We start from the raw sequence: 24,166 nt of genomic DNA on the forward strand, positions 1-24,166 counted from the left end.
CTACAAACAAGCTGAAGGATGTACTCAGATTAACACAGCTAAAAATTGGGGCATATTCCTAGATAACAACGGACAATGAGTTCTCCATGGGACAGCAATGTGTCCTTGTGGCCAAGAGGCAAAATGGGATCCATCAAGAAAAGTGTGGCCAACAGGTCTAGGGAAGTTCTCCTGCCCCTCTGCTCTGCCCTGCTTAGACCACACCTGTGGCACTGTGTCCAAGTCCAAGGGAGACAGAGATCTGCTGGACAGAGCCCAACAGAGAGCTGTGAGGAAGACAAAGGGACTGAAACATCTCTGCCATGGAGAAAGACCGAGAGCTCTGGGGCTGTTTAGTCTGGAGAGAAGGCTGAGAGGGGATCTGATCAATGTCTACAAATATCTGAGGGGTGGGTGTCAGGATGAAGGTGCCAGGCTCTTTGTGGCAGTGCCCAGTGATAGGACAAGGAGCAACAGGTACAAGCTGGAACCCAGGAGGTTCCACCTCAACATAAGGAGAAACTTGTTTGGTGTGAGGGTGCTGGAGGCCTGGAGCAGGCTGCCCAGAGAGGTTGTGGAGTCTCCTTCTCTGGAGACTTTCCAACCCCAGCTGGATGTGTTCCTTTGTGACCTGCCCTGGGTGGTCCTGCAGGGGGGAGGTTGGACTGGGTGACTCCTAGAGGTCCCTTCCAACCCCTACACATTCCATGATTCTGTGATGCTGCACTAATATGAATCCCTCGCTTAAAATGTTTTAGCAATGAAAATATGGAGACTGTGTCTCATTTCCCCATCTTGAGCTGTTCTTTACTAGATAGACAACAGGCTTCAGCAACCTGCAGAGCTCCACATTAGCTGTGTGGGTTTGCTCCAGAGAATGGCACAGGGTAAAACAGTTTCAGCTGATATTTCATCTCCCAGTCTACCCCTCAGCCAGCCTCGAATCAGTTTAGCAAGCAACGTTGTTCTGTGATACAGTTAATGTGCAACTCCTTTAGGCAAGGCATGCATCACACATTAGTTGGTTAAAGTGGGTTTGGCATCTGATTTGTAAAGCTACACTCAGTAGCTTGAAAGTAGTAGAGAGTAAAAGCATCCTAAGAGAATAAAATGATGCCCTTTGGAATATAGGAAACCAAACAGCAGGAAGGAAAGACCTTAGACCTCTCATTATTGGTATTTAGGAATGTAACTGAGATCAAAATACAACACAAGTACCTGGAGCATTGTGAATTCAGGGAACTCCATCATTCTTTTGGCACTTTGTGCTAATAAGAAGATAGCAAAGAAGCAAGGCTTAAGAGAGGTCATTGATGTGTCCTCCCTGGAGGTATCATAGTATCATAGTATCAGTCAGGGTTGGAAGGGACCACAAGGATCATCTAGTTCCAACCCCCCTGCCATGGCCAGGGACACCCCACACTAGATCAGGCTGGACAGAGCCTCATCCAGCCTGGGCTTAAACACCTCCAGGGACGGGGCCTCAACCACCTCCCTGGACAACCCATTCCAGGGCTTCACCACTCTCATGGGGAAGAACCTCCTCCTCACCTCCAGCCTGAATCTCCCCACCTCCAGCTTCATTCCATTCCCCCTAGTCCTATCACTACCTGACATCCTGAGAAGTCCCTCCCCAGCCTTCCTGGAGGCCCCCTTCAGATACTGGAAGGCCACAATTAGGTCACCTCGGAGCCTTCTCTTCTGCAGACTGAACAGCCCCAACTCCTTCAGTCTGTCCTCATAGGAGAGGTGCTCCAGCCCTCTGATCATCCTTGTGGCCCTTCTCTGGACACCTTCCAGCACCTCCACATCCCTCTTGTAATAGGGGCTCCAGAACTGGAGGCAGTACTCCAGGTGGGGTCTCACCAGAGCTGAGTAGAGGGGGAGAATCACCTCCCTCGACCTGCTGGCCACACTTCTCCTGATGCAGCCCAGGATCTGATTGGCTTTGCAGGCTGCAAGTGCACACTGAGAGCTCATGTTGAGCTTCTTGTCCACCAGCACCCCCAAGTCTCTCTCCTCAGGGCTGCTTTCCAGCCAGTTACTGCCCAGCCTGGATTTGTGCCTGGGATTGCCTCGACCCAGATGCAGGACCCTGCACTTGCTCTTGTTGAACCTCATGAGGTTGGCTTGTGCCCACCTCTCCAGCCTGTCAAGGTCCCTCTGGATGGCCTCCCTCCCCTCCAGCGTGTCTGCTGCACCACACAGCTTGGTGTCATCAGCAAACTTGCTGAGGGTGCACTCAATGCCACTGTCCATGTCCCCCACAAAGATGTTGAACAAGACAGGTCCCAGGACTGATCCCTGAGGGACTCCACTTGTCCCTGGCCTCCACTGGGACATGGAGCCATTGACAGCCACTCTTTGGGTGCGGCCATCGAGCCAGTTCCTTATCCATCTAGTGGTCCACCCATCAAACCCATGTGTCACCAGTTTGGAGATGAGGATGTGGTGCGGGACAGTGTCGAAGGTGTTCAAGGCCAGACTGGATGAGGCCTTGAGCAGTTTGGTCCGGTGCGAGGTGTCCCTACCTACAGGGTGGTTGGAACCAGATGGTCTTCAAGGTCCCTTCCAACCCAGTCCATTCTATGGATCTGTGGAAAAGAAAAACATCTGGAAATCATTCTCATTTCCTTCAAGCTTCTGCTCAGTTCAGAGGTTTGCCTTTGGGTCCCCACTTTGCCAATGTTCTGGTCAGTTTAGACTAAAGGAAGGAAATAAAACTCTGTTTGAAGGCTTTTTACACAGTTCTGTGCCTTGTCAGGAGAACAGAGACCTTTTTTTTTCAGCAGTTTATTTATTCATATAGGATCATAGATTATAGGATCATGTCCTCAGTACAGGTCAACAGCACATTTCTACATTTATTTCCTTCTTAACATTTTATTTCCCTCAAGAATGGGTACCTGAAGAGCTTAGAAATGGAAGCAGGAAAAGATGCTGTGTTTTAGGGAAGTACTTCTCTCTCTTACATTTGTATTCTGATGTTTTCCCAAAAGAGCTCCATTCCCAGCTCAGAAACTCTTCCATGGAATTCTGTGGCCAAAGGATGGATAAGGTTGGTAAAATTAAAAGGTTTCAAGGAACAAGAATGAAAAACAATGACAAAATTATGCTCTGACTAAGCATCCTTTGTCTTGTGGAATTTTGTTTGCTTTTCCTCTTTCTTTTAATAAGTTCTTTGGGTCAGAACCTTGTCTTTCTCCATGTCTACAAGGCAGCTACACACACAGAACTTACATCAGTAACAGAGTTATAGAACCATTAAGGTTGGAAAAGACCTTCAAGAGTCCAACCCTAATCCAACTACCATGACCACTAAACTCTACCCTGAAGCACCACAGCTACAGCTCCTTGAACACTGCCAGGGATGGTGACTCCACCACCTCCCTAGGCAGCCTGCTCCAACACCTAACCACTCTTGCAGCAAAGAAATTCTTCCTCATCTCCAACCTAACCCTCCCCTGGCACAACCTAAGTCCATTTCCTCTCATTCTATCTCTGGTTACTTGGGAGAAGAGACCAACTCCAGCCTTGCTCCAGCCTCCTTTCAGGTAGCTGTAGAGAACAATGAGATCTCCCCAAAGCCTGCTCTTCTCCAGACTAAGCAGCCCCAGCTGCCTCAGCTTCTACTCATATGATGCCCTCCAAACCCTTCTCTAGCCTCATTGTCCTTCTCTGGACACCTTCCAGCACCTCTATGTCTTTCCTATCCTGTGACACCCAGGTCTGAACCCAATGCTCAAGCTGTGGCCTCACCGGGGCCAAGTACAGGGTCACCATCACTGCCCTACTCCTGCTGGACACACTCGGTGTGATCCAGGCCAGGATGCTGGTGACCTTCTTGGCCACCTGTGCACACAGCTGGCTCATGTGCAGCTGCTCATACACCAGCACCCCCAGCTCCTTTTCTACCAGGCTGTTTTCCAGTCACTCTGCCCCAAGCCTGCAAGGTTGCTTGGGGTTGTTGTGACCAAAGCGCAGGACCCATCAGTTGGTCTGGTTAAACCTCATCCTGTTGGCCTCAGCCCATCTATTGACTTACAGTGAACAATCACCATCTCCCTTCATACTCCAAGGGATTATTCTGCTGTTAAACTGATGCTGACAAAAATCAGTGTTAAAGTGTGCAGGTTTCTGCTCTCTGGTTTCAGGAGGCCCTTGAGAATGGAGCTAGGTAGGATCACTCCAGCCAATGGCTTCTGAGGAAGTGGATTTGCCATTAGGATAAACTGCTTAAGGGATGCTGCAGAGAAGCTGTAACTTTACAATGATATCTATGTCTCAAGAAGACCTCAGGCCATCCATGAGCTGAGGGACACACTCTTGCCAGAAGGCAAATCTTATCCCCTCACTCACTGCACAACACAGTAAAAATCCAAGAGCTTAAGAAGCATCAGGTTTTGCCTCTCACTGGGTATTAGTTTGTTGGAGCAGTAGGCAGCTGCAGCATGGACCTACCAGCAGACCTGATGTCACTGCTTATACTGAAGACAAGAAGAATTGATTCCAGCCAACAGAAGCTATTTTAGCTACTTTTCTTTTCATATCACAAATAGGATTTCGAATCATAGAATCACAGAATGGTTTGGGTTGGCAGGGACCTCCAAAGGTCGTTTAGTCAAACCCCCCCTGCAGTCAGTAGGAACATCCTGCACTAGATCAGGTTGCCTCACCTTGACTCTCTCCAGGGATGTCCTATCACAGGACACAACTGAAAAGAGGCTTGGCCCCATCTTCTTGACAGCCATCCTTCAGATATTTGGAAAGATTAATGAGATCTCCTCTCAGTCTTCTCCTCTCCAGGCTGAACAGCCACAGGTCTCTCAGCCTTTCCTCATGAGACAAATGTTCCACTCCTTTCATCACCCTCCTCACCTCTGTTGGATGCTCTCTAGCAAATCCCTGTGCCTCTTGAGCTGGGAAGCCCGGAACTGGCCACAATACTCCAGATGTGGCCTCACCTGGGAAGATCTCCCATAGACACATTACTATGAATGAAAAATGTCACATCCTCCTCCTCTGTGGTTGTGTTTAAAGAGAAGGTGCCATCTCCACAGCCTCTGTGTGCCACCAGCACCAAGATAACTAAGAATTCCCAACTGCTGAGAGATTTAGTGTTGTTACCTTCAGTGTGTGAGCTGAAATACATCACTCAGCTTTGCTTTCCACCTAGGTGTGACCTTTCTCTCTAGCCTGCTTTCCAACAGATAAGTTCTGTGGTGACAGCATAGAATTGTTGAAGTGCCACAATAAACCACTCTAGTTCTCCACATGGGTACAGGATAATCTGAACCTAAGATAAGCCTTCCTTCTCTCTCAAAGCCCAGCAAGAAAGCCAGGAAGGGACTTCTTGCTTCCCTGTGGGGATAGGCTGGGAGAACTAGGGCTGTACAGCTGGAGAATAGAAGGCTCCAGGGAGACCTTAGAGCAGGCTTCCAGTGCCTGAAGGGGGCTACAGGAGATCTGGGAAGGAACTTTTGACAAGGGCTTGTAGTGATAGGATGAGAGGGAATGGATTGAAGCTTGAGGAAGGCAGATTTAGGAGATTAGGAAGTAAATTCCAGGGAGGGTGGTGAGACACTGGAACAGGCTGCCCAAGAAGATTTTGGATGTCCACTCTCTGGAAGTCTTCAAGGCCAGGTTGGATGAGGCCTTGAGCAACCTGGGCTAGTGGGAGGTGTCCTTGCCCATGGCAGGTTGGGGCTGGAACTACATGATCTTCACGGTCCCTTCCAACCCAATGCACTCCATGGATCTCTGGGAATTGCTGTTTTGCTCTTAAACTCCTGAGAAGTTTTCCATGTGAACTTCCTAACATGTTCCATTAAACTGAATCCTCTGTAAAGAGATTCCTGTCAAACTGCCATCTGAGAAATGATCCTCTTCATAGGAAACTTCATGCTGGGACACAAACCTCTATTTTAGATCTCATCAGGAATCAGAACTTCCTAACCTGTATATTGCATCCTGGTAGAAAGATGTTCTTCATAATCATTTAAGGAATGGATTATGAAGTGAGAAGAACCCAGCCCTAGAGTCCTTCATGATGCCACCTCCAGAGAAGTTCTGTCCCATAATACACCACAGAGATTCTGATCAAGTGTCATGAATGTAAAACTGAAACCCCTCCACACAGCAGCTGAATGCCCAGACTCTGCAGCACCTTAGCTAGCAGCAGCACTTTACAGAGAGCTATTGAAGCAGATGATGTCACATACAGGAGCTTTATGGTGCCATGTTGTCCACAGCTTGTTCATGAATATCTCCAGAGCAAACTGGCTGTAGTCATGGGGTTTAATCTGCTTTTCTACCCTATTGGAGCCAGCAGGAATAAATCTCCCTACAGTTTCAACATTCCAAGCGAGCCATAGCCCCACTTTAAAGAAGAGAATGTCCTGAAAAGCTTTTCCACACCTAAATCCCAACAGGCAGAGATTTGCATATTAGTCAGGCAAGAGTTTTAATCCCAGCACTGCCATCTACTGAAGAGATGATTATAATATGTTTGGCTTTAATGCACAAATTATTACCTCAGGACCTGGTTTACTGGAAGCTCTTAACCCAATAAACCCATAAGCTATGCTATACAGCCTGGCAAGATGATCAAACGACCCCAAACATCTGTAAAAATCCATTTATAGGAGTACTGACCACTACTAGTGGACTCTAGTGAACAGAGAAACAGCAATTTGCTGTGCCCAGACCTGCCTTGCTCTGAAGGAAGGCAAATAAATCTCAGCTGGACTAAAGGAGCATAGAATTGATTAGTTTCAAGTTAGTTAAGGACAAATATGAATCAATTAAGTGCTTAAAAAGGCACACAAAAATGAATACATTGGTGGTCTAAGCTCTGGAGGGATCGATGGAAATTGCACACATCCAGATCGGGACAAACTGCAGCACAAAAAGGCAATCTCCCTGGAAGAGAGATTCAGCTTCACTGATTGCTTTGGGTTGGAAGGGATCCTCAAAGTGCATCTTGGCCAACCCCCCTGCAGGCAGCAGGGACACCTCCAGCCAGAGCAGGCTGCACAGGGACACAGCAAGGCTGAGCTTGAATGTCTCCAGGGTTGGTGCCTCAACCACATCCCTGGGCAGCCTGGTCCAGTGTCTCCCCACCCTCACTGTGCAGAACTTCCTCCTGACGTTCAACCTCAATCTGTTTTATTCCAGTTTCAAACCATTGCCCCTTGTCCTATCCCCACAGGCCCTTCTGAACAGTCCTTCCCTGGCCTGCCTGTAGGTCCCCTACAGATATTGAAATGTGGTTGTAAGCTCACCTCTTCTTCAGGCTGGACAGCCACAAATCTTTCAGCCTTTCCCCAGAGAAGAGGTTCTCCTGCCTTCTGATCCTCTTTGTGGCCCTCCTCTGCCCCCTTTCCAGCAGCTCCATGTCTCTCTTGTGTTGAGGATCCCATAGGTGGACTCTGTGCCTAGCCCAGGGAAACAAGGGGAAAGGAGCAGGCTGGCTGCCCCAGCATAAGTCTGGTGAGATTTTGGGATGGGTTAGGAAAACAACCCCATTCTCAGGAAAGATTGCACCCCTAACTTCCCAGGGACATTGCTGGGAGGGCATTACTCCTGCTGGCAGGACTGGTGAGTCACAAGAACTAGCACAGCTGGAAAGGTTGTTATCAAAAACAAGAGGGTACAAAACCCCCTGAAATAAAGAGAAGCAAGGAAAGAAAACTGAGGAATTGCTTGGAATCCTGTCCCATCATTTTGAGACAAGCACACACACTTTCCATCTTTAACCTTTTGTGTGAACTGATTTTATTTTCCCTTCCAGCTTCAAAGCCACCTGTAAAAGCTATTCTTTTTGCCATGCTCTTCCACTGTCACCTCAGGCTGCATCTAACATCTCTGGGATGCTCTTATCTCACCAGATTTCGAATTTAATTGCATGAATTTAGAGATTCTTTCCCTATACCAACTTCTGATGCATTACAGTAGGCTCTGAAACCCCATTCATTTGCTCCCTTGTTCACTCTCTTTTGGCTTCTTTTATTCTCTTTCTTCTCTGCATTTTGTTACAACTTGGTTCACTCTCTTTGGGTCTCTTTTATTCTCTTTCTTCTCTGCATTTCCTTGCAACTTTGCTCACTCTCGTTTGGTTTCTTTTATTCTCTTTCTCTGCATTTTATGACAACTTTTGCCCCAAGCCTCTCATTCTGTAAATCTTTTCCAATGTTTGGAAAACAATAAAATCATCCAATCCCTGGCTCTTGCTGCAGTATTTCAGTACTGGCCCATATTTTACCACTGATTTTCTTTCCTCATACCCTATCATTATGTCAAATAATTTTTAGCCCTCTTAACAGCCCCTTCCAAACCCTGCTTTCACTGGGTTCTGTTCTCTTTCCTGCCAGCTCATCCTGCTGGAAAGCAGCTCCATGGAGAAAGAGCTTGAAGTCCTAGAGTATATATATATATACTGCTGTTGATTATCATTTTGTGTACTTCGGGGTGTAAGGTTTAGAATGGTAATAAAAATAGCAATTAATTTCTTGGGCTAATGCTTTGGAGAAAGGAAGGCCAAATTATATGGGCTGCAGCCAGAGGAGTGTGGCCAACAGGGCAAGAGAGGAGTCCTTTGCTCCGCTCTCGTGACCCCCACCTCGAATACTACATCCAGTTCTGGTGTCCCCACTGTAAGAGGGACACAGATCTATTGGAACAAGTCCAGAGGATCACGGGGTTGAAACAGTTCTGCTGCGAGGATAGGCTGAGGGAGTTGGGGTTGTTCAGCATGGAGAAGACTCCAGAGGGACCTTAGCGCTGCCCTCCAATACAGGAAAGATCCTCCAGGAAGGCTGCAGAGGGACTTTTTACAAGACTGTCCAGCAACAGAACAAGGGGAAATTGATTTAAATTGAAGGAGAATAGGTTTAGATTGGATCTTAGGAAGAAATTCTTCACTACCAGGGTGGCAAGACTCTGGAATGGATGGTCCAGAGAGGTTGTGGTTGCCCTCTCCCTGGAGATGTTCAAGGCCAGGCTGGATAAGGCTTTGAGCAGCTGAGTCTAGTCAAGAGGTGTACATGCCCACTGCAGGGAGATTGGATTAGATATCTCTAGTGTTTCTCCCAGCCTAAACTATTCCATGATTCATGAAGAAGTCATCTCTCTGTCCATCGGTTCCTAGCTAAGGGTGCTTTACAGGCACATGTACGGAGATACACGTCGGTGTGTGTTCACACAGAGAAATCAAGCAGTTCAAAGATGTACTTCCCATTCATTACAATTAATTAATTGCAAAGAGAATCTTACATACTGATTATTAATTAGTGAACCTATCATAAAGTCATAGAATGGTTTGGGTTGGCAAGGACCTTAGAGATCATCCGGTTCCAATGCCTGCACCGTAGGCAAGGGACACCTCTTGATGAATAGAATAGAATAGGATAGGATAGGATAGGATAGGACAGGATAGGATAGGATAGGATAGGATAGAATAGAATAGAATAGAATAGAATAGAATAGAATAGGATAGGATAGGATAGGATAGGATAGGATAGGATAGGATAGGATAGGATAGGATAGGATAGGATAGGATAGGATAGGATAGGATAGGATAGGATAGGATAGGATAGGATAGGATAGGATAGAACCGAACCAGACCAGGCTGGAAAAGACCTTCAAGATCATCGCGTCCAACCTATCATGCAACACCACCTAATCGGGGTTGTAGACAGGCAGAGGTTGGTCTCTTCTCCCAGGCAACCAGCACCAGAACAAGAGGACACAGTCTCAGGCTGCGCCAGGGGAGGTTCAGGCTGGAGGTCAGGAGGAAGTTTTACACAGAGAGAGTGATTGCCCACTGGAATGGGCTGCCCGGGGAGGTGGTGGAATCGCCATCCCTGGAGGTGTTCAGGAGGAGACTTGACAGGGTGCTTGGTTGCATGGGTTAGTTGATTAGACTCAGCTGCTCAAGGTCTCATCCAGCCTGGCCTTGAACACTCCCAGGGAGCAGACATCCACAACCTCCCTAGGCAACTTTGTGTCTATTGAGTCATTATATGGATGCTCTGAACAAGAGTCTTTTAACTGATCTCACTAAATAGGTCCAATTCCTTTGTACATTCCCATAGCTAAAACAATACTTCATTATAGCAATGGGATAGAGAGCAACCAGCAGTATTAGCTTCAAAACTTGATTTTTAGATTTATATTTATTGATTGATTTACAGACTTATTAATTCATAGATTCAGTCATAGCTTAAAAGCCATAGATAGGTTAATTGTTATTAGTTTATTTACTACTTATTGTTTAGAACATTTTTCAGTACAACCTTCATTTGTGGTTGATATAGATTTATTTTTTTTCTCTTTCAATGCAGAACTCATCTCTGTCCCTATTTGATTCTGCATATCTTGCCTGGCCACCATTCATGTTCCTTGTGGTCCATGGTCTTCAGAGAGCCTATCAGTCAGGCACTTTTCTTTTGCTGATGAAGAATAGAGGGCACTAATAAAATGCTTTGAGGTGTATTACCTAGTAAGAAATTGGGTATGCAGGATACAGTTCATAAAATCCTAGATTGGCTCAGGTTGGAAGGGACCTCAGAGCTTACCTGCCCAGGGACAGGGCATCCCACCATGCCCAGGGACACCTCTCAACTAGACTCAGCTGCTCCAACCCTCATCCGGCCTGGCCTTGAACACCTCCAGGGAGAAGGCATCCACAGCCTCCCTGGGCAGTCTGTTCTAGAGTCTCACCACCCTCGTAAGAACTTCTGGGCATAACTCACCTCATCAAACATGACCCTGGAGCAAGTGTTGAAGACAACGTGTCATCAGGACGAAAAGGAAAGGATGGCAGATTGAGGATGGAGATTAGGAAGAAATTCTCGACAGTGAGGGTGGTTGCCCACCCTCACAGGTTGCCCAGGGAGGTTGTGGATGCCCCCTCCCTGAAGGTGTGCTGTGAAGGAGACAAACAAAACAGAGGGCTGACAGCCACTGACTGGTTAAAATTAAATCTACTCTCTCTCTCAGATTTGGATGTCAGGTGGGAAAATCCTGTGGCACAACTAATTAAGCTATTAAACTGTTTGGAGAGATGACCCAAAATGTACACTAAGCTCACTCACGAAAGGAAGGTCTCTCACAGGCACCCAGGATGTACTCACCAAGGGGGAGGGGGTGTGATGGTCCTTAGGGTCCATTCTAAAGGGGAGAATTTCCCAGCTGCAAAGGCTGCTCCACAGCAGAACTCCATTTATATTCCTCTTGGTTTGGCTGTGGTCAATTGCTCAATGAGTTGGTTCTTCAAGCAGGCAAAAGGACATTAGACTGAGGGGCACCAGAGACAAAAAGCTGATAAAGATCACCTCCTCACAAGCCTCACCTCTGGTCTGTCCTGAGCTGGGGGTAATGCAATTACCACAAGGTGTTCAAGGCCAGATTGGATGAGACCTTGAGCAACCTGGTCTAGAGGAAGGTGTCCCTGCCCATGACAGTGAGGTTGGAACTGAATGATCTTGAAGATCCCTCCAACCCAAACCATTCTATGAATCCATGAACTCTGAACCCTGAAACTACGAATTCCCTCAAAGACACTCCTTGGCCTTTCAACAGTGAATGGAAACAAGTGAATCAAATTGCCTTTTCTTTAGTTATAGCTAAGTGTTTAATGGACTTTAGCTGATAAAGTCATTACCTATGAAGACTATGCATTGTATTGAGGACACTGATTTTGGGTGCAGGTTAATGCTGCATTAAAGCAGACTATTCATTATTATGTTGTCTTGGACCCTGCCTAGTCCAGAAACGGATGTCACACAACAAGGACATGAAACCACTTTCAGCTGTTTCTGAATTAACTCCACCAGGAACCAAGCCCTTTCAGCCCATCTTTTGCTTTGACAAAGGTTATGCAAGACACAAGCTTGATCAATAAAAGCCCCAAATGTCCTTTTTGAAAGTCAAAAGAGTCACAGCCAACAAGCACAATGGTAACTTCTAAACAACTCCCTAGGTGGATGTCTCCACCTCCCTCCTCTTCCTATCCCAAATAAACAGATCCAGCTTGCAAGATGCTGACCAGTAATGAAGGGCACTGCACATCCATCACAGCCACTTCCTCAAGGGGAAGCTAAGAGCACAGGGGATGTTGCAAGACCGTGCTCGAACCATGGATATAGAACTCAAAAGCCCAGAGGAAGGCAACAAAGCATATGAGGAGCCATTTATCATTCCTAATGCAGGGCTTGGCTCCTGCCCTGCCAAAGGCAAGGTGAAGAAGCACTAAACCAGTTGGTAAAAAAAAAATAGCCAGTTGAAGATTGCTCCCAGCAAAGGAGAGAGTCACTCAGCATTTTCATAGCAATATCTCATCACGGTGCTACACAGCAGCTCATGAGCAGGGCTGAAAACTCTTGGAATGAATATTGAGTTCATAGGTTCATAGAATGGTTTGAGGTTGGAAGGACCTCGAAGATCATCCAGTTCCAAGCCCCTGTCATGAGCAGGGACACCTCCCACCAACCCAGGTTGCTCAAGGCCTCATCCAACCTGTCTTTGAACACCTCCAGGGAGGGAGCATCCACAGCCTCCCTGAGCAACCTGTTCCAGTGTCTCACCACCCTCACTATCAAGAATTTCTTCCTAAAGTCCAGTCTCAATCTTCCCTCCTTAAGCTTCAGTCCACTCCTTCTCTTCCTGTCACTGCAAGTTATCACTCCCACAGGTACCAGGGCCATTATCATGACTCTGGCCTGCTTCACCACCACACTTACTAACTCTGATAGTGCCCTCAGCATCAAATTTACACCAACTCTCAATGATACCCAATCCATTTATTCATAGAAATTCCTTTAGATAAACATACTCTTAGTCTGCTGGGAGGATCCTTTAAGTGGCCTCACATCACATTTCTTGTTGCATTTGATGGTGCTTATATTGCACATTTTCCCCCTTCAAACACAAGATACATCATCATTACCCACACCTTACATCCAAAAGCCCACTGATTCCAGTGAGGAGTAGATTGCACTTTCTCAAACTCAGATACACAGCTCAGTAACAGGGGAAAGGGAATAAATATTGCAAAGAACCTTAACAAAAATTAAAGCACCATAGTTGAAATTAGTGCACAATAAGAATTTACTGCCCACTTCCCATTAACTTAACTGCTTAGTCCTAAACTCCACAGCTTAGCAGGAAAAGGGGGAGAGAGGCAGCACATCAGAAACCTTTACATTCTAACCTATTTATATAATAATCATGGCCAAAATTACTGAACTTGAAAGTGGGGAAGTTTGATTCTGCAGCTTCAGTGGCTGAAGAAAATCCCAAGAATATGTCCAGGGGAAAAAAAAACAAACCCAAAACTTCTCATTGGCCTCATTTGGCTTAGGAGAGAACCAGAACCAAGGTGTCACTGCCTTACCCAAGCCAGAGGAACTCAAATAAATGGGACAGCTGAAAAGTGATTATCACTACAGGCAAAATTTCAAGTAAGGCTGAGGAAATGTAATGAAAAGTGAAATCCTGGGGGCTTGAATCTACCTTGGTGTCTTGTCTCTCCAGAGAGCTGATCAAGTTCTCAAGACAAAAAAGGTGAGATTTAAAAGCAGTTTGACAATATCCACCCTTCAGAGAACTGCTCTCGTAACTAATTTTTTTGTTGGGTATGTTTTAATAAAGGCTGCTGCTGACTCAGGTTTTCTTTCACGCACTTTAAACGCAGCCCTGTGATATTTTTGCAGCTGGCAATATTGCAGACACAACGCACAAGGGGAAAGTAGAAAATGCAACCCATTAAAAAGTAAACAACACCTGAAGCTGAACCCCTTATTTCAGGAGCTGCCAAAACAAACCGACGGTAAAGACAGCAAAGAAAACGGAACATTCAATATTAAACTGGCTTCTGGTTTAGCCACCTGAGGTATCACAAGCAACACAGATAAAGGGATATATATATATATTTTTTTAAAGAATATATGATTTTAATTGACTTTGTCCCTTTAATGAGAAATTTACAGTGACAATGACACATCCACCGGAATTCAGAAACACGATGTAGCTCCCACCCCTTCAGCTGCAAATCCCTTTTGCACTATCATTTGTTTGTGACAGAAGAGTAAATCTGACAAAAATAAATTCTTATACACACCCACCCTGGTGGGATGGAGAGCAAGATGAACCCTTTCAAAGGAAATCAAAGTCAGAAATCACATCAAAACCCAGAAACTTTCCTCCTGGATCTCCTCCAGCGCCACTTTTCCTCAGCACGCCGCCTAATGCGCTTTGTTTAAAACAGAAAGGGAGGAAACAAGATCATTTTATTGAGAATGAGGCAAAAAATGTGACATGGGCCTGATGTTTCACCTCTTGTCAACTGGGGCAATGACTTTTCTTAAGCTCCAATGTCAATGTCAGTCCAGCCACAGAGCTCTGAAGCCATCAGCTCCGGGGAGGGCGCGGCAGACAAGCGCGCGGCGCCCGCGCACCTTGTGGTGCGTTGGTGGATCCTCTAAGGCCCCTCTCCCAAAGGCCGTCAAAGATGCTACAGGCAGCTCCTCCAGTGCTTGCCACAGACAGGTAAAGTGGAGATGGTCTTACTGAATTTGGAAGAGTTTGCTCTGCCATCTCTTTGTGCTCCCACAGCGCATTCCCAAGCGTCAGTGGACAAATACATCAAATAAATACCAGATAAAAGCACCCAAAATACACTCAAGTAATGCAAAGAAAAGGATATATTTTAGGGTATGGTCAGAGAAGATATTCAAAGCCTCCCATTGTTGCTTCTAGGAAAGGTCAGGACAATTCAGAAATGTCAGGTCCTTTACCAGTTTCCAGATTGTAATTGAAGGATCCTGTAGCTCTCTTGGGTCTTTCTTTCTCTCTTTAAATAGGGTCTATAAAGACAAGATGGAAAGTGCAGACAGAATTGTTCACTTGGTTAGCTTGACTTAGAGCTACAGGGTAAACATGTGCTTGGTTCTGTTTGGTTTGGGGTTGGTTTTTTTTTTTGTCTTATTGATCAATCTAGCTTTACATATTTATTTATTTTTATTTTTTTTAGCACACACAAACCAAAGGGAAAAAAAGAGAAAATAATAAAAACCACAAACAAACAAACAAAAAAAATCAGGAAAAAAAGGCAAAAAGTCGATGAAAAACACCAACAAACACAAAACAAAGAAGGTTCCAATCGTGCAAATTTTGCTTCACTGGATAAAGCACTTCTTGACACAGCAATGTTCAGAATCCCCCTCCCCCAGGAAAATACAGGACTGAGTCTGAAGCCATTGGGGTGTTTTTTTTCTTCTTTTTCTTGGTGTTTTGGTGGGGTTTTTTTCTTTGTTTTCATTTGTTTTTCTTTTTTTGTTTTCCTTTAAGGCTACACAACACCCAAAAAAAAAAATAAAGGGAAAAAAGAAATCAAAGCTTGGAAAGAAGACTTCGTTCTTCTGGCTCTGCAGTGAGCCTTTGCCAAAGAGATTGCCTGGTCCAAGTTGGTTGTCTCATTGGGTCAAGAAAGGCTGGGAGGGGGGATTATTGAGGGAGGGGGTGGGGGGGATATATAAAAATGAAAAATAGAAGAAAGTCAACGATGCCAACAATAAAATCCAAAAATTGACTTTACAATCACAGGTACAAATTGCTCAGGTCGATAGTTTCATGTCTTCTAAAGATCACGGTCATCTAAAACTAATTAGAGGCGCAGGCTCCCGAGGAATTGTCAATACTCAAAGCAAATGTTGGGAGTGGAGAAGATGATCTTCCTTCTACCGTGACAGTCTTGAGGGGGGGTGACTGGAAATATTGTCATCTGCTGCCAAGTTCAGGGTGTCAGGAATGGTTGAATCCTCGCTCCGGCTCACGGCTCTGTCACCCATTCGGCTTTCTTTTATAGTGGAAAGACTAAGAAGCCGGAAAAGGTTGAGTATTTCCACCCTCCCATGAGGTTGCCCCTTTCCAGTTTGAGATGCACTTTGTCTTCTCTTTCCATGTGGAGCAAGACCCCGTTGCTGGCTGCTTCTCTGGTGACATCCTGATCCCCTGCAAAAGCTGAAATCACTGGGTAGCCGTTTTGCATTAAACTCACCTGAAAGAAAGGGGGCAAAGAGAGAGAATCTGAGCTTCCTTCACACTCTCAATGACATTTTGTACTTTTCTTTATCCTGTGCACATCACTAGAGTTGTGTGCAGGTTAGAAAGAGGGTTGAATTGTCATAGAATAGAATCATAGAATCACAGAACGTTAGAAGTTGGGAGAGACTCCCAGAGATCATCCAGTCTATCTCCCCTGCCAAAGCAGGATTTCCCCGGGTAGCCCACACAGGAATGCATTAAGCTAAAGCAACAAATTATTTCTGTCATGCTTAACAGGCTCTTTGAACTAAAATAACCCTACAGCCTCATCTTTCACTTTGTAAATGCACTTTAATGTCTAGGAACGGGCATTTGGGGAGAAAAACATAAATAAGGAAAGACAGAGCCTTTACATCACAACCCACCTGGATGGTTTGTCTGTTATAGACCTTGACCACGTGGAAACTGAAACTATAGATCCCTTTTCTTGGTGCTACAAATATACTGGAAGTAAGGTCAAAATGGTTGCCAATGTTAACTAATACCTGGAAAGTAAACAAATAAACAAAACAAAGAAAAGAAGAGAGAGAGAGAAATCAGACCCCACCTTAGAAAAGTACCAGTGAAAATCTGACCTGAGCTCCATTGCCCAGTATAAAGCCTGCTGGAAATGGCATTTGCAGCACAATTAGAAGTGCACTGCAGGGGAAAGGAGGGGAGTTACAGAGGCATTTATAAAGCATTGCAGTTCATAAAATTATTTAGTTAAGCAAAAATCATCTCCAAAGCCTACCAGATGAAGTGCAAGTGTCCGTGCAGGTGTCAGAAGCAGGGAGGGTGGGGGGAGGTGGAGGGAAGGAAAGGAGGGAGGGGAAAGAAGTGAGTGGATAAAAAAACAAACCCCAAAACTCATCAATTCATGATGTGAATGTCTGGGGTTGAGCCAGCACTACTGAAATGAGACCTGCCCTCAAGTTTCATAGGCTATAGAACTCAAATTGTACTGCAGAGAGGGGAGGAGGAGAGAGGATGCTCAGCAACAGCAACCCCTGCCAGCTCATGCCTGGCTGTCCCTCTGGAGGGCTGTGTCACCCGCCCTGCATCCTCCCCAGGTGGCTGAAGAGGGCCTGCTCCCCCTCACCCACACAGACTGAATTCCTAATAGACCTCAACGCCTTTTGACACCAAGAAAAAAGAGAGAGTTGAGCCCTGCAGCAGATGTGAAAAGCCTCACTCGGAAGCGGTGGCCACATCCTTCCCCGACAGAGGAAAGGGGATAGTGCAGAGCCTGCTGATTTGACAAGGATCAGACCCAGACTCTTTTGCTCACTCCCTTTCCAGGCTCCAGCAACCAGCAGCCTGATTTGGCCTCAAAAGATAAGGGAGGAAAAAGAAAAAAACCAGGGGCGGTGGTAAGCTCATGCAGTGAGCTGACTGCCCTGCTGCGCCCAGCCAAGCCACACTGTTTTGCAGGCTATAGTCTCTGCTTTAATGATGGAAAACACAAAGCAGGAGGAAATTAAAACAAACAAACAACCCACATCAAAAGATAAGTCCAGAGTCTTTCCTACCAAAGAGCCAAATCCTTTTGTTTGCAAGAAAGGCGGAGAAGGGGAGGGGGGGGGGGTTGTCTGCTATTGTGGGAGCACAGAGGGAAGAATGCCTTCAAATTCTGACCACTAAGCATTGTGGAGTAAAGCGTGTGTATATTAAATATATAGAGAGATAAATGTGCTGTACATGAATTCAGCAAGCTCTGGGTGTTGGGGTTTTTTCCCCCTCTACTGATCTGACTTTAGGAGATCTTGTAGGTTAGGAATAGCTGAGCAAACTCGATAGAAGGGAGAGGTACAGAGATGAATGACAGCTAGACATACATACAGTGGGAAAAAAAATAACACAATAATCAACCAACATCAAACAAAAACCAAACCCAAACAAACTAAAAACCCCATCAAAACCCGTTTGCATGTGCTAATTTTGGCTGACTCTGCAATACTACTTCATGAATTTCAGGCAGCAGAGCAAAATTAAATTTCATCCCTCCCCCAAAAAAAACCAAGTGGAAAGACAGGGCTTGGGCTCCGGGAGGCAAACGATGCGGTGGGGAAGAAGCAGGACACCCAGGCTGGCCCGGCCGCTCTGCCCGGTGCGGGACAGCACCATTCCATTATAACCCACTGGGCACATCGTCCGCTTCATTTGATAACGCAGGGAATCCCCTCAGCATCCCCCCCGCGCCCCGAGAGATATTGTAACATTGCCAAATACGCTCGGAACAGGCAGATCCGGCGATTCCCCAAAGGTAAATCTCTGTTCTCTCCTTGTCCTGAATTTAAACGTTTCCGACGGAGCACCGGAGGGAGGACACGCATCTTTCCCCTCCGGGTCGTCCCTGACTGCCCGGGGCAATCCTCGGCTGCAAGGCGACACCGCAAGCGTCCCAGGCACAACCTCGCAACTTAAAGCCCTTTGCTTAGAGATGATGGGACCGGAAAAGTAGTCAGCGCCCCTCCTTTACCAACCTAGTTTACCATCCCAGGAAAGCCCCGCAACCACCTAAAAAGAACTTCCCAAAGTGTTTCTTGGGAGTTGAGTTGCAAACTTGCTGTTGAGCGAGAGGGTCAGGATTACAAAATGGAAAGGGAGAATAAGCGTAGGGTCACGGGGGCCTACGAGTCGAGGATGCCTGCCCGAGCAGGTGGATGAGGGGCCGGCCGGCGAGGGGGTAGGGGGCAACGAAGGCAAGACAGGCTGCGGCTGACCTGGTCGAAGTAGATGGTCATGGTGCGGTTGCTCATCTCAGAGGGCTCGTGGTTGGTGCTACGAGTGGCCGAGAAGGCCACCTTGGCGCTGCCCGAGCGCACCGAAATCCCCAGGGAGGAGGTGATGGCGCCGTCGGCCGAGGGGCTGGAGTCGCACACCACCAGGCACTTCCCTTCCAGGACGATGGGCTCCGTGTCGTTCTGTGCCAGCACCGAGCACCCGGCGGGCAGAAGCAGCAGCAGTAGTGGCAGCGCCGCCGCCAGGCAGCAGCAGCAGCCGCCCGCCGGCTCCGGCAGCGCCCCCCGCCGCCGCCGCCCCATGCCCACCGCCGGACCGCCGCCGAGCCGGCTCGCCGCCGCCGCGCCGGGCGGACGGGCGGCCGCGGGGAGGCGGAGGGGGCTGAGCGCCTGCTGCCGCCGCCGCTCCCTGCGGCCAGCGCTCTGCGGGACGGCGGCTGGGCAGCGGCGGCTGGGGCCGCGCTTTCCTCCCCTTCTCCTCCTTCGCCGCCGCCGCCTCCTCCTCCGCGCGGGGCGAAGGAGCCTCCTCAGAGGGCAGGCGGCGCGCAGCAGCCTGGCAAAAGCAAAGGCGGCGGTGAGGCAGAGAAGCGGGCAGGCGGGAGCCGGGCGAACCCCGGCGAGAGGTCCCCCGCCCCAGCCGGCACAACGCGTTCGGGAGAGACCTCTCTGTCTAGCGTCTCCTCTCTTCTCGTTCTCCCTTCCTCGGACTGCGGGGCAGCCCGAGCCGTACTTTGAGACGGAGGGAGGAGGTAACACGACAGATTTCACCCCTGAACCCAGGGTGGAGCACCCCGTGGGCGCCTCGGACAGTCCCTTTCCCTCCCCAGAACCGACGGGGATTCCAAATCCCGGTTGGCTCCCACGGCTCTGCTTTATACGGCGTCTACGAGCCAGGTTTATGTCGGTCTCCTAACGCCCCGGCCACCACGGAAGGAGATTTTATTTTATTATAGGTAACTCTCCATTTCGCTGGAGCTGCCCCACTGTCCCGAGGGTTCGCGGGGAGTCGGTGCACCCCGGAGATAGCGGCACTTGCCCGGCCGGGCGTCGGAAGCCGCCGCCGCCGTCCTCCTCCCTACCCGTGGGCTGCTGAGCTCGGGCACAGGCTTACATTTCCCAACCCTCGGTCCCTCAGGACCGGTTATCTCCTCCGCCGTCCGTTCCGGCGAGTCCCTAAACTGCATGGAAGGAAGCGGCGGGCTCAGGCATCGCCCGGCTCCCCACCCAGGCATGAACACACATCGCAGGAGGCAAAACCTCACCCGGCATGTCCCTGGGAAGTTGCCTCTCAGTTTTCTCCTGCTTACCAGAACACCCTGAGATCTCGCTTCTCGGGAGATTTCCCCCCTACACCTCCCCCCCGAGACATCTCTACCGCTGCCCTACCCCTGCGTCTTGTTATTGCTATCCTTTAAAATGGTATTTCGCAAAAGGAACAGCCGGAACAGCCTTTTTTACCTGGGAAGTCCATGACGGGTGAGGAGGGATGGCGAGGTAGCTCGTCCGTGAACTTGTATTGCTTAGAGAAAATGATCCGAGATTGCGCTGGCAGAAAGAAAAGGAAACAGGAGTCGCCTCTTTCTCTCCCGCCCATTGCCAATAATCGTCCCCGTCTCTCCCCCCCCACCCCCCCTCCACCCCCACCCCCCTCAGCCGCTACCACCACCCCGCTTCCTCCCTCCTCCCTTGCTCACACACGCACACACACTCACCCCTCGGGGATTCAGCCGCCGGCAGCAGAGCGGAGCCCCGGCACCCCCCACAGCCCTGCGCTTCAGCCCCTCCCTGGCCCAGCCAGGCACCCTGCACCCCCCGGCACACTGCGGGCAGTCGCGGCGAGGAGCGGGGCTCCCACCGAAGCGGCAGGGAAAAGCCGTGTCCCCTCCACCTCCCCGTTACTTTTACTTAAACCCGTCGGGCAGAGTCGCCCCGGTGCAAACATGCTACTGACACATGAGCGCTTACGGGCCCACTGCTGCAGCCGACCATCACTCACTGGAAGCGATTTGTGATTGACCAGCTTCAATACTGATCATATCAATAATAATAATAATAATAATAATAATGGTAACAATCACCAAAAAGGACTCTCTATTTTGGGGGCACTTCAGCCCGCCAGACTGTGCACCACACAGCGATCCCATGCCCGCACTCCCACACCTCGGCGCCCAGCACTCGACGCCGGCTCTCCCCTTTATTAAACGTTTTCTTTACCAGGGTGTCTCCACTCCCAGACCTGTACCGCTCCCAGACCCGCACCCACTCCCAGACCTACACCGCTCCCAGACCTGCTCCACTCCCACACCCGCATCTGCTCCCAGACAGCTCCTGGCTACGATCCGCTCCCGACCCGCACACAGTCCCAAGCCCGAGACCCGCTCCCACCCCAGGACTCCTTCCCAACCCACACCCGTTCCCTGGGCCTCTCCCAGCCCGGGACCCGGGATCCGCTCCCCGCACCACAGCAGCTCCGCGAACCGCGCCCGGCTCTGCACGCCATGGGGCGCAAAGAGCGGGCTGCGGCTGCCACCTGGCGGCGGTGCGGGGCAGCGCGGCCTCAGTGCTGCGGGCCAGGCAGGCGGGGCGGCGGGGGCCGAGCGGGAGGAGGGGAAGGGATAGAGACAGGGAGGGAGGTAGACCCGCACTCCCGCAGGGGCAGGAGGGAAAAAATCCCAAAGGGCAGAGCGTCAGGCTGAGGATTTGAGTGGCAGCCCCTTCTCGCTACCTGCAGAGTCCGGGCACGCTGCACCGGCGGGTCCTTCCTGGCTTACAGAGCAGTGGTGATGATGGTGATGATGTCTGTCACAGTAAAGGTTATCATCAGCTATTACCGGGTAGGAGTGTTTCACGTATCTCGACTCCTGTGGCTGCTGCTGAGAGGTTAGGGAGTGCAAGGGAGGGGAACGAGAAGCTCTGGCAGGGAAACACTGTGAAAAAGCAGTGGGGTTCAATGTGCTTCTCTCCCTCTTAAATCGGTTTGCTGTTGCACTTGACATTTTCCTAAAGATTCACAGATTGCATTGGGTTGGAAGGGACCCTCAAAGGGCATCTTGGCCAACCCCCCTGCAGGCAGCAGGGACACCTCCAACCAGAGCAGGCTGCACAGGGACACAGCAAGGCTGAGCTTGAATGTCTCTGTCTCCACATCCCTGGGCAGCCTGTTTCAGGGTCCCCCCACCCTCACTGTGCAAAACTTCCTCCTGATGCCCAACCTAAATCTCCCCTGCTCCAGTTTTAAACCATTGTCCCTCACCCTATCCCCACAGGCCCTTCTGAGCAGTTCCTCCCCAGCCTGTCTGTAGGTCACCTGTAGATACTGAAATGCATCTTTGAGGTCTCCCTGGAGTCTTCTCTTCTTCAGGCTGAACAGTCCCAACTCTCTCAGCCTGCCCACATAGCAGAGGCTCTCCAGCTTTCTGATCAGCTTTATGGCCCTCCTCTGGACCCATTCCATCAGGTCCATATCTCGCTTGTGTTGCAGGTTCCATAGGTGGGCACAGTACTCCAGGAGAGGGCTCACCAGATCCTGATACTCAGACTTTGGCATCTGGAAGGTACATGAATGCTACACATCAATCTAGATGGTGGCTCTTGATATGGAGAACAATTTGCAGGTACATCTCCACAGCAGAATTACCACCATCTCATTTATGAATGAGCACTCCTTTGTTTCAATCTTCTGCTCTAAGCACAAGGAAGGAACCCCTGCGGGTGTCTGCCTCATGATTTGAAATTAATCATGCCCTGAAATCGCAGCTAAGCAGTGTGCAGGGAATTCCTAACCTATAGCTCCTTATTTCAAATAAGAATTTCATACTAAGCCTGAAACACCTCCTGCTTAATGGTCTTTTCTACTGAATTCAAGCATGAAGGGATGAGAGCAGAAAGATGAAAAGTGAAGAGCATTAAATGTATCAGAAATCAGAGCAAGAAACAATTGGTGGCTGTTAAGGACGCACCTATACTGCAAGACAGTGGAAAGGAGCACAGAAATTCCTCCAGAAGACATCAACAGTCAGTCTGGATGGGTCTGGCACACTGGGGAGCTGCTGTTATTTCTCTTTAGAGCACACCACTCAATGATTATGGCTGGCGTATAAACAAGGCAGGAAAGCAGGGCCAAATATTTGCTCTTTGTTTTCTGTGACACACAGCGTTAGGCCCAGTGGTGAAGGAATGGTGGCAATGTCACCACCTCTGCCTGCTCCTTTCAAGAAGGAAAAGCACGAGAGCTTAAGGGGACTGAAAAGCCCTTAAAACCAACATGCAGCCACAGGGAAACAGAGGAAACATTGCCTCCTTTTTAATACAAGAAATGAATCCCAAATGAGTCCAACCCCCTTTTTCCCCTTAGGCAGCTGACTGGCAGAAGAACTGTCGGTATAAATCAGTCCAGCATGAATGGGAATGAACCTGGGAAAGAACAACCCCATGGAGCATTATAGGTTGGGGACTGACCTGCTGGAGAGCAGTGAAGGGGAAAAGTACCTCAGCATCCTAGTGCATGGAAGGTTGACCATGAATCAGCAATGTGCTCTGGTGGTCACTCTGGGGTGAATTAAAAGGGCTGTGGTCAGTAGGGTGAGAGAGGTTCTCCTTCCCCTCTGCTCTGCCCTGGTGAGGCCACATCTGGAATATTGTGTCCAGTCCTGGACCTCTCAGTTCAAGAAAGACCTCAGGGAAGTGCTTGAAAGAGTCCATCGCAGAGCCACAAAAACAATGAAGGGAGTGGAACATCTTTGTTATGATGAGAGACTGAGAGAGCTGGGGGTCTTCAGCTTGGAGAAAAGGAAACTAAGGGGTGAGCTCATTCATATTTATAAAGATGTAAAGGGTAAGTGCCAAGAGGATGGAGCCAGGCTCTGCTCGGTGATGCCCAATGACTGCACAAGGAGCAATGGTGGAAGTTGAGGCATAGGAAGTTGCATGGAAACACAAGGAAGAATTTTTTCACTGTGAGGGTGACAGAACACTGGAACAGGCTGCCCAGAGGCACTGTGGAATCTCCAACTCTGGAGATATTCAAAACCCACCTGAATGTGCTCCTGTGTGATCTGTTCTAGGTGATCCTGCTCTGGCAGGGAAGTTGGACTGGATGTGGTGAAGGCACGTTATGCCCAGATATTGAATCTTGTCCCAGCATGTGGACAAGTTGCCCCTCTTCATGAGGGAAACAAAGACCAAGGCATTGGCCAGGCCAGCACGGCCCACTGCACACATCCAGCGCATGGGATGCTCGTGCGAATACTAAGCATGGGCATAATTCTAGCTTCACATTTCCCATAGACTAAAGCCAGTTGTTTGCAAGAGTGCCCATTGGTCAAATCCAGCCTCAAGGAACCTATAAGTAGTGCCAC

The 24,166-nt window shown here is 48.7% G+C and overlaps 1 protein-coding gene across 2 annotated transcripts; it reads right to left on the reverse strand.

The window, feature by feature from the left end:
- Window positions 1-12,645: 12,645 nt before the first annotated feature.
- Window positions 12,646-19,453, reverse strand: CBLN2 (cerebellin 2 precursor). Of its 2 annotated transcripts, none has more exons than XM_068147690.1 (3): window positions 18,792-19,173; window positions 16,452-16,571; window positions 12,646-14,846 (listed from the first exon to the last, which is right to left on the reverse strand). In XM_068147690.1, the coding sequence occupies exons 1-3, from the start codon at window positions 19,110-19,112 to the stop codon at window positions 14,736-14,738; spliced, it is 552 nt and encodes a 183-aa protein (XP_068003791.1). In that variant the 5' UTR covers window positions 19,113-19,173; the 3' UTR covers window positions 12,646-14,735. The 2 variants fall into 2 exon arrangements, with proteins under 2 accessions (XP_068003791.1, XP_068003792.1); XM_068147691.1 differs by having other exon boundaries at window positions 12,654-16,039; window positions 18,792-19,453.
- Window positions 19,454-24,166: the final 4,713 nt, after the last annotated feature.

Source organism: Melanerpes formicivorus, unplaced genomic scaffold (genome assembly GCF_026170545.1).
Source record: "Melanerpes formicivorus ecotype bairdi unplaced genomic scaffold, bMelFor1.0.p_v2 SCAF_15, whole genome shotgun sequence".
In the NCBI taxonomy this organism is placed as follows: domain Eukaryota; kingdom Metazoa; phylum Chordata; class Aves; order Piciformes; family Picidae; genus Melanerpes; species Melanerpes formicivorus.

What these genes read in the sequence shown, in the direction of transcription:
- CBLN2 (XM_068147691.1), bottom strand. Translation starts at nt 19,112, where the DNA reads ATGGGGCGGCGGCGGCGGGGGGCGCTGCCGGAGCCGGCGGGCGGCTGC. An exon ending in TGACCATCTACTTCGACCAG is followed by an intron (nt 16,572 to 18,791) that starts GTCAGCCGCAGC and finishes TTTACTTTCCAG; the next exon opens with GTATTAGTTAACATTGGCAA. An exon ending in ATAACAGACAAACCATCCAG is followed by an intron (nt 16,040 to 16,451) that starts GTGGGTTGTGAT and finishes CCTTTCTTTCAG; the next exon opens with GTGAGTTTAATGCAAAACGG.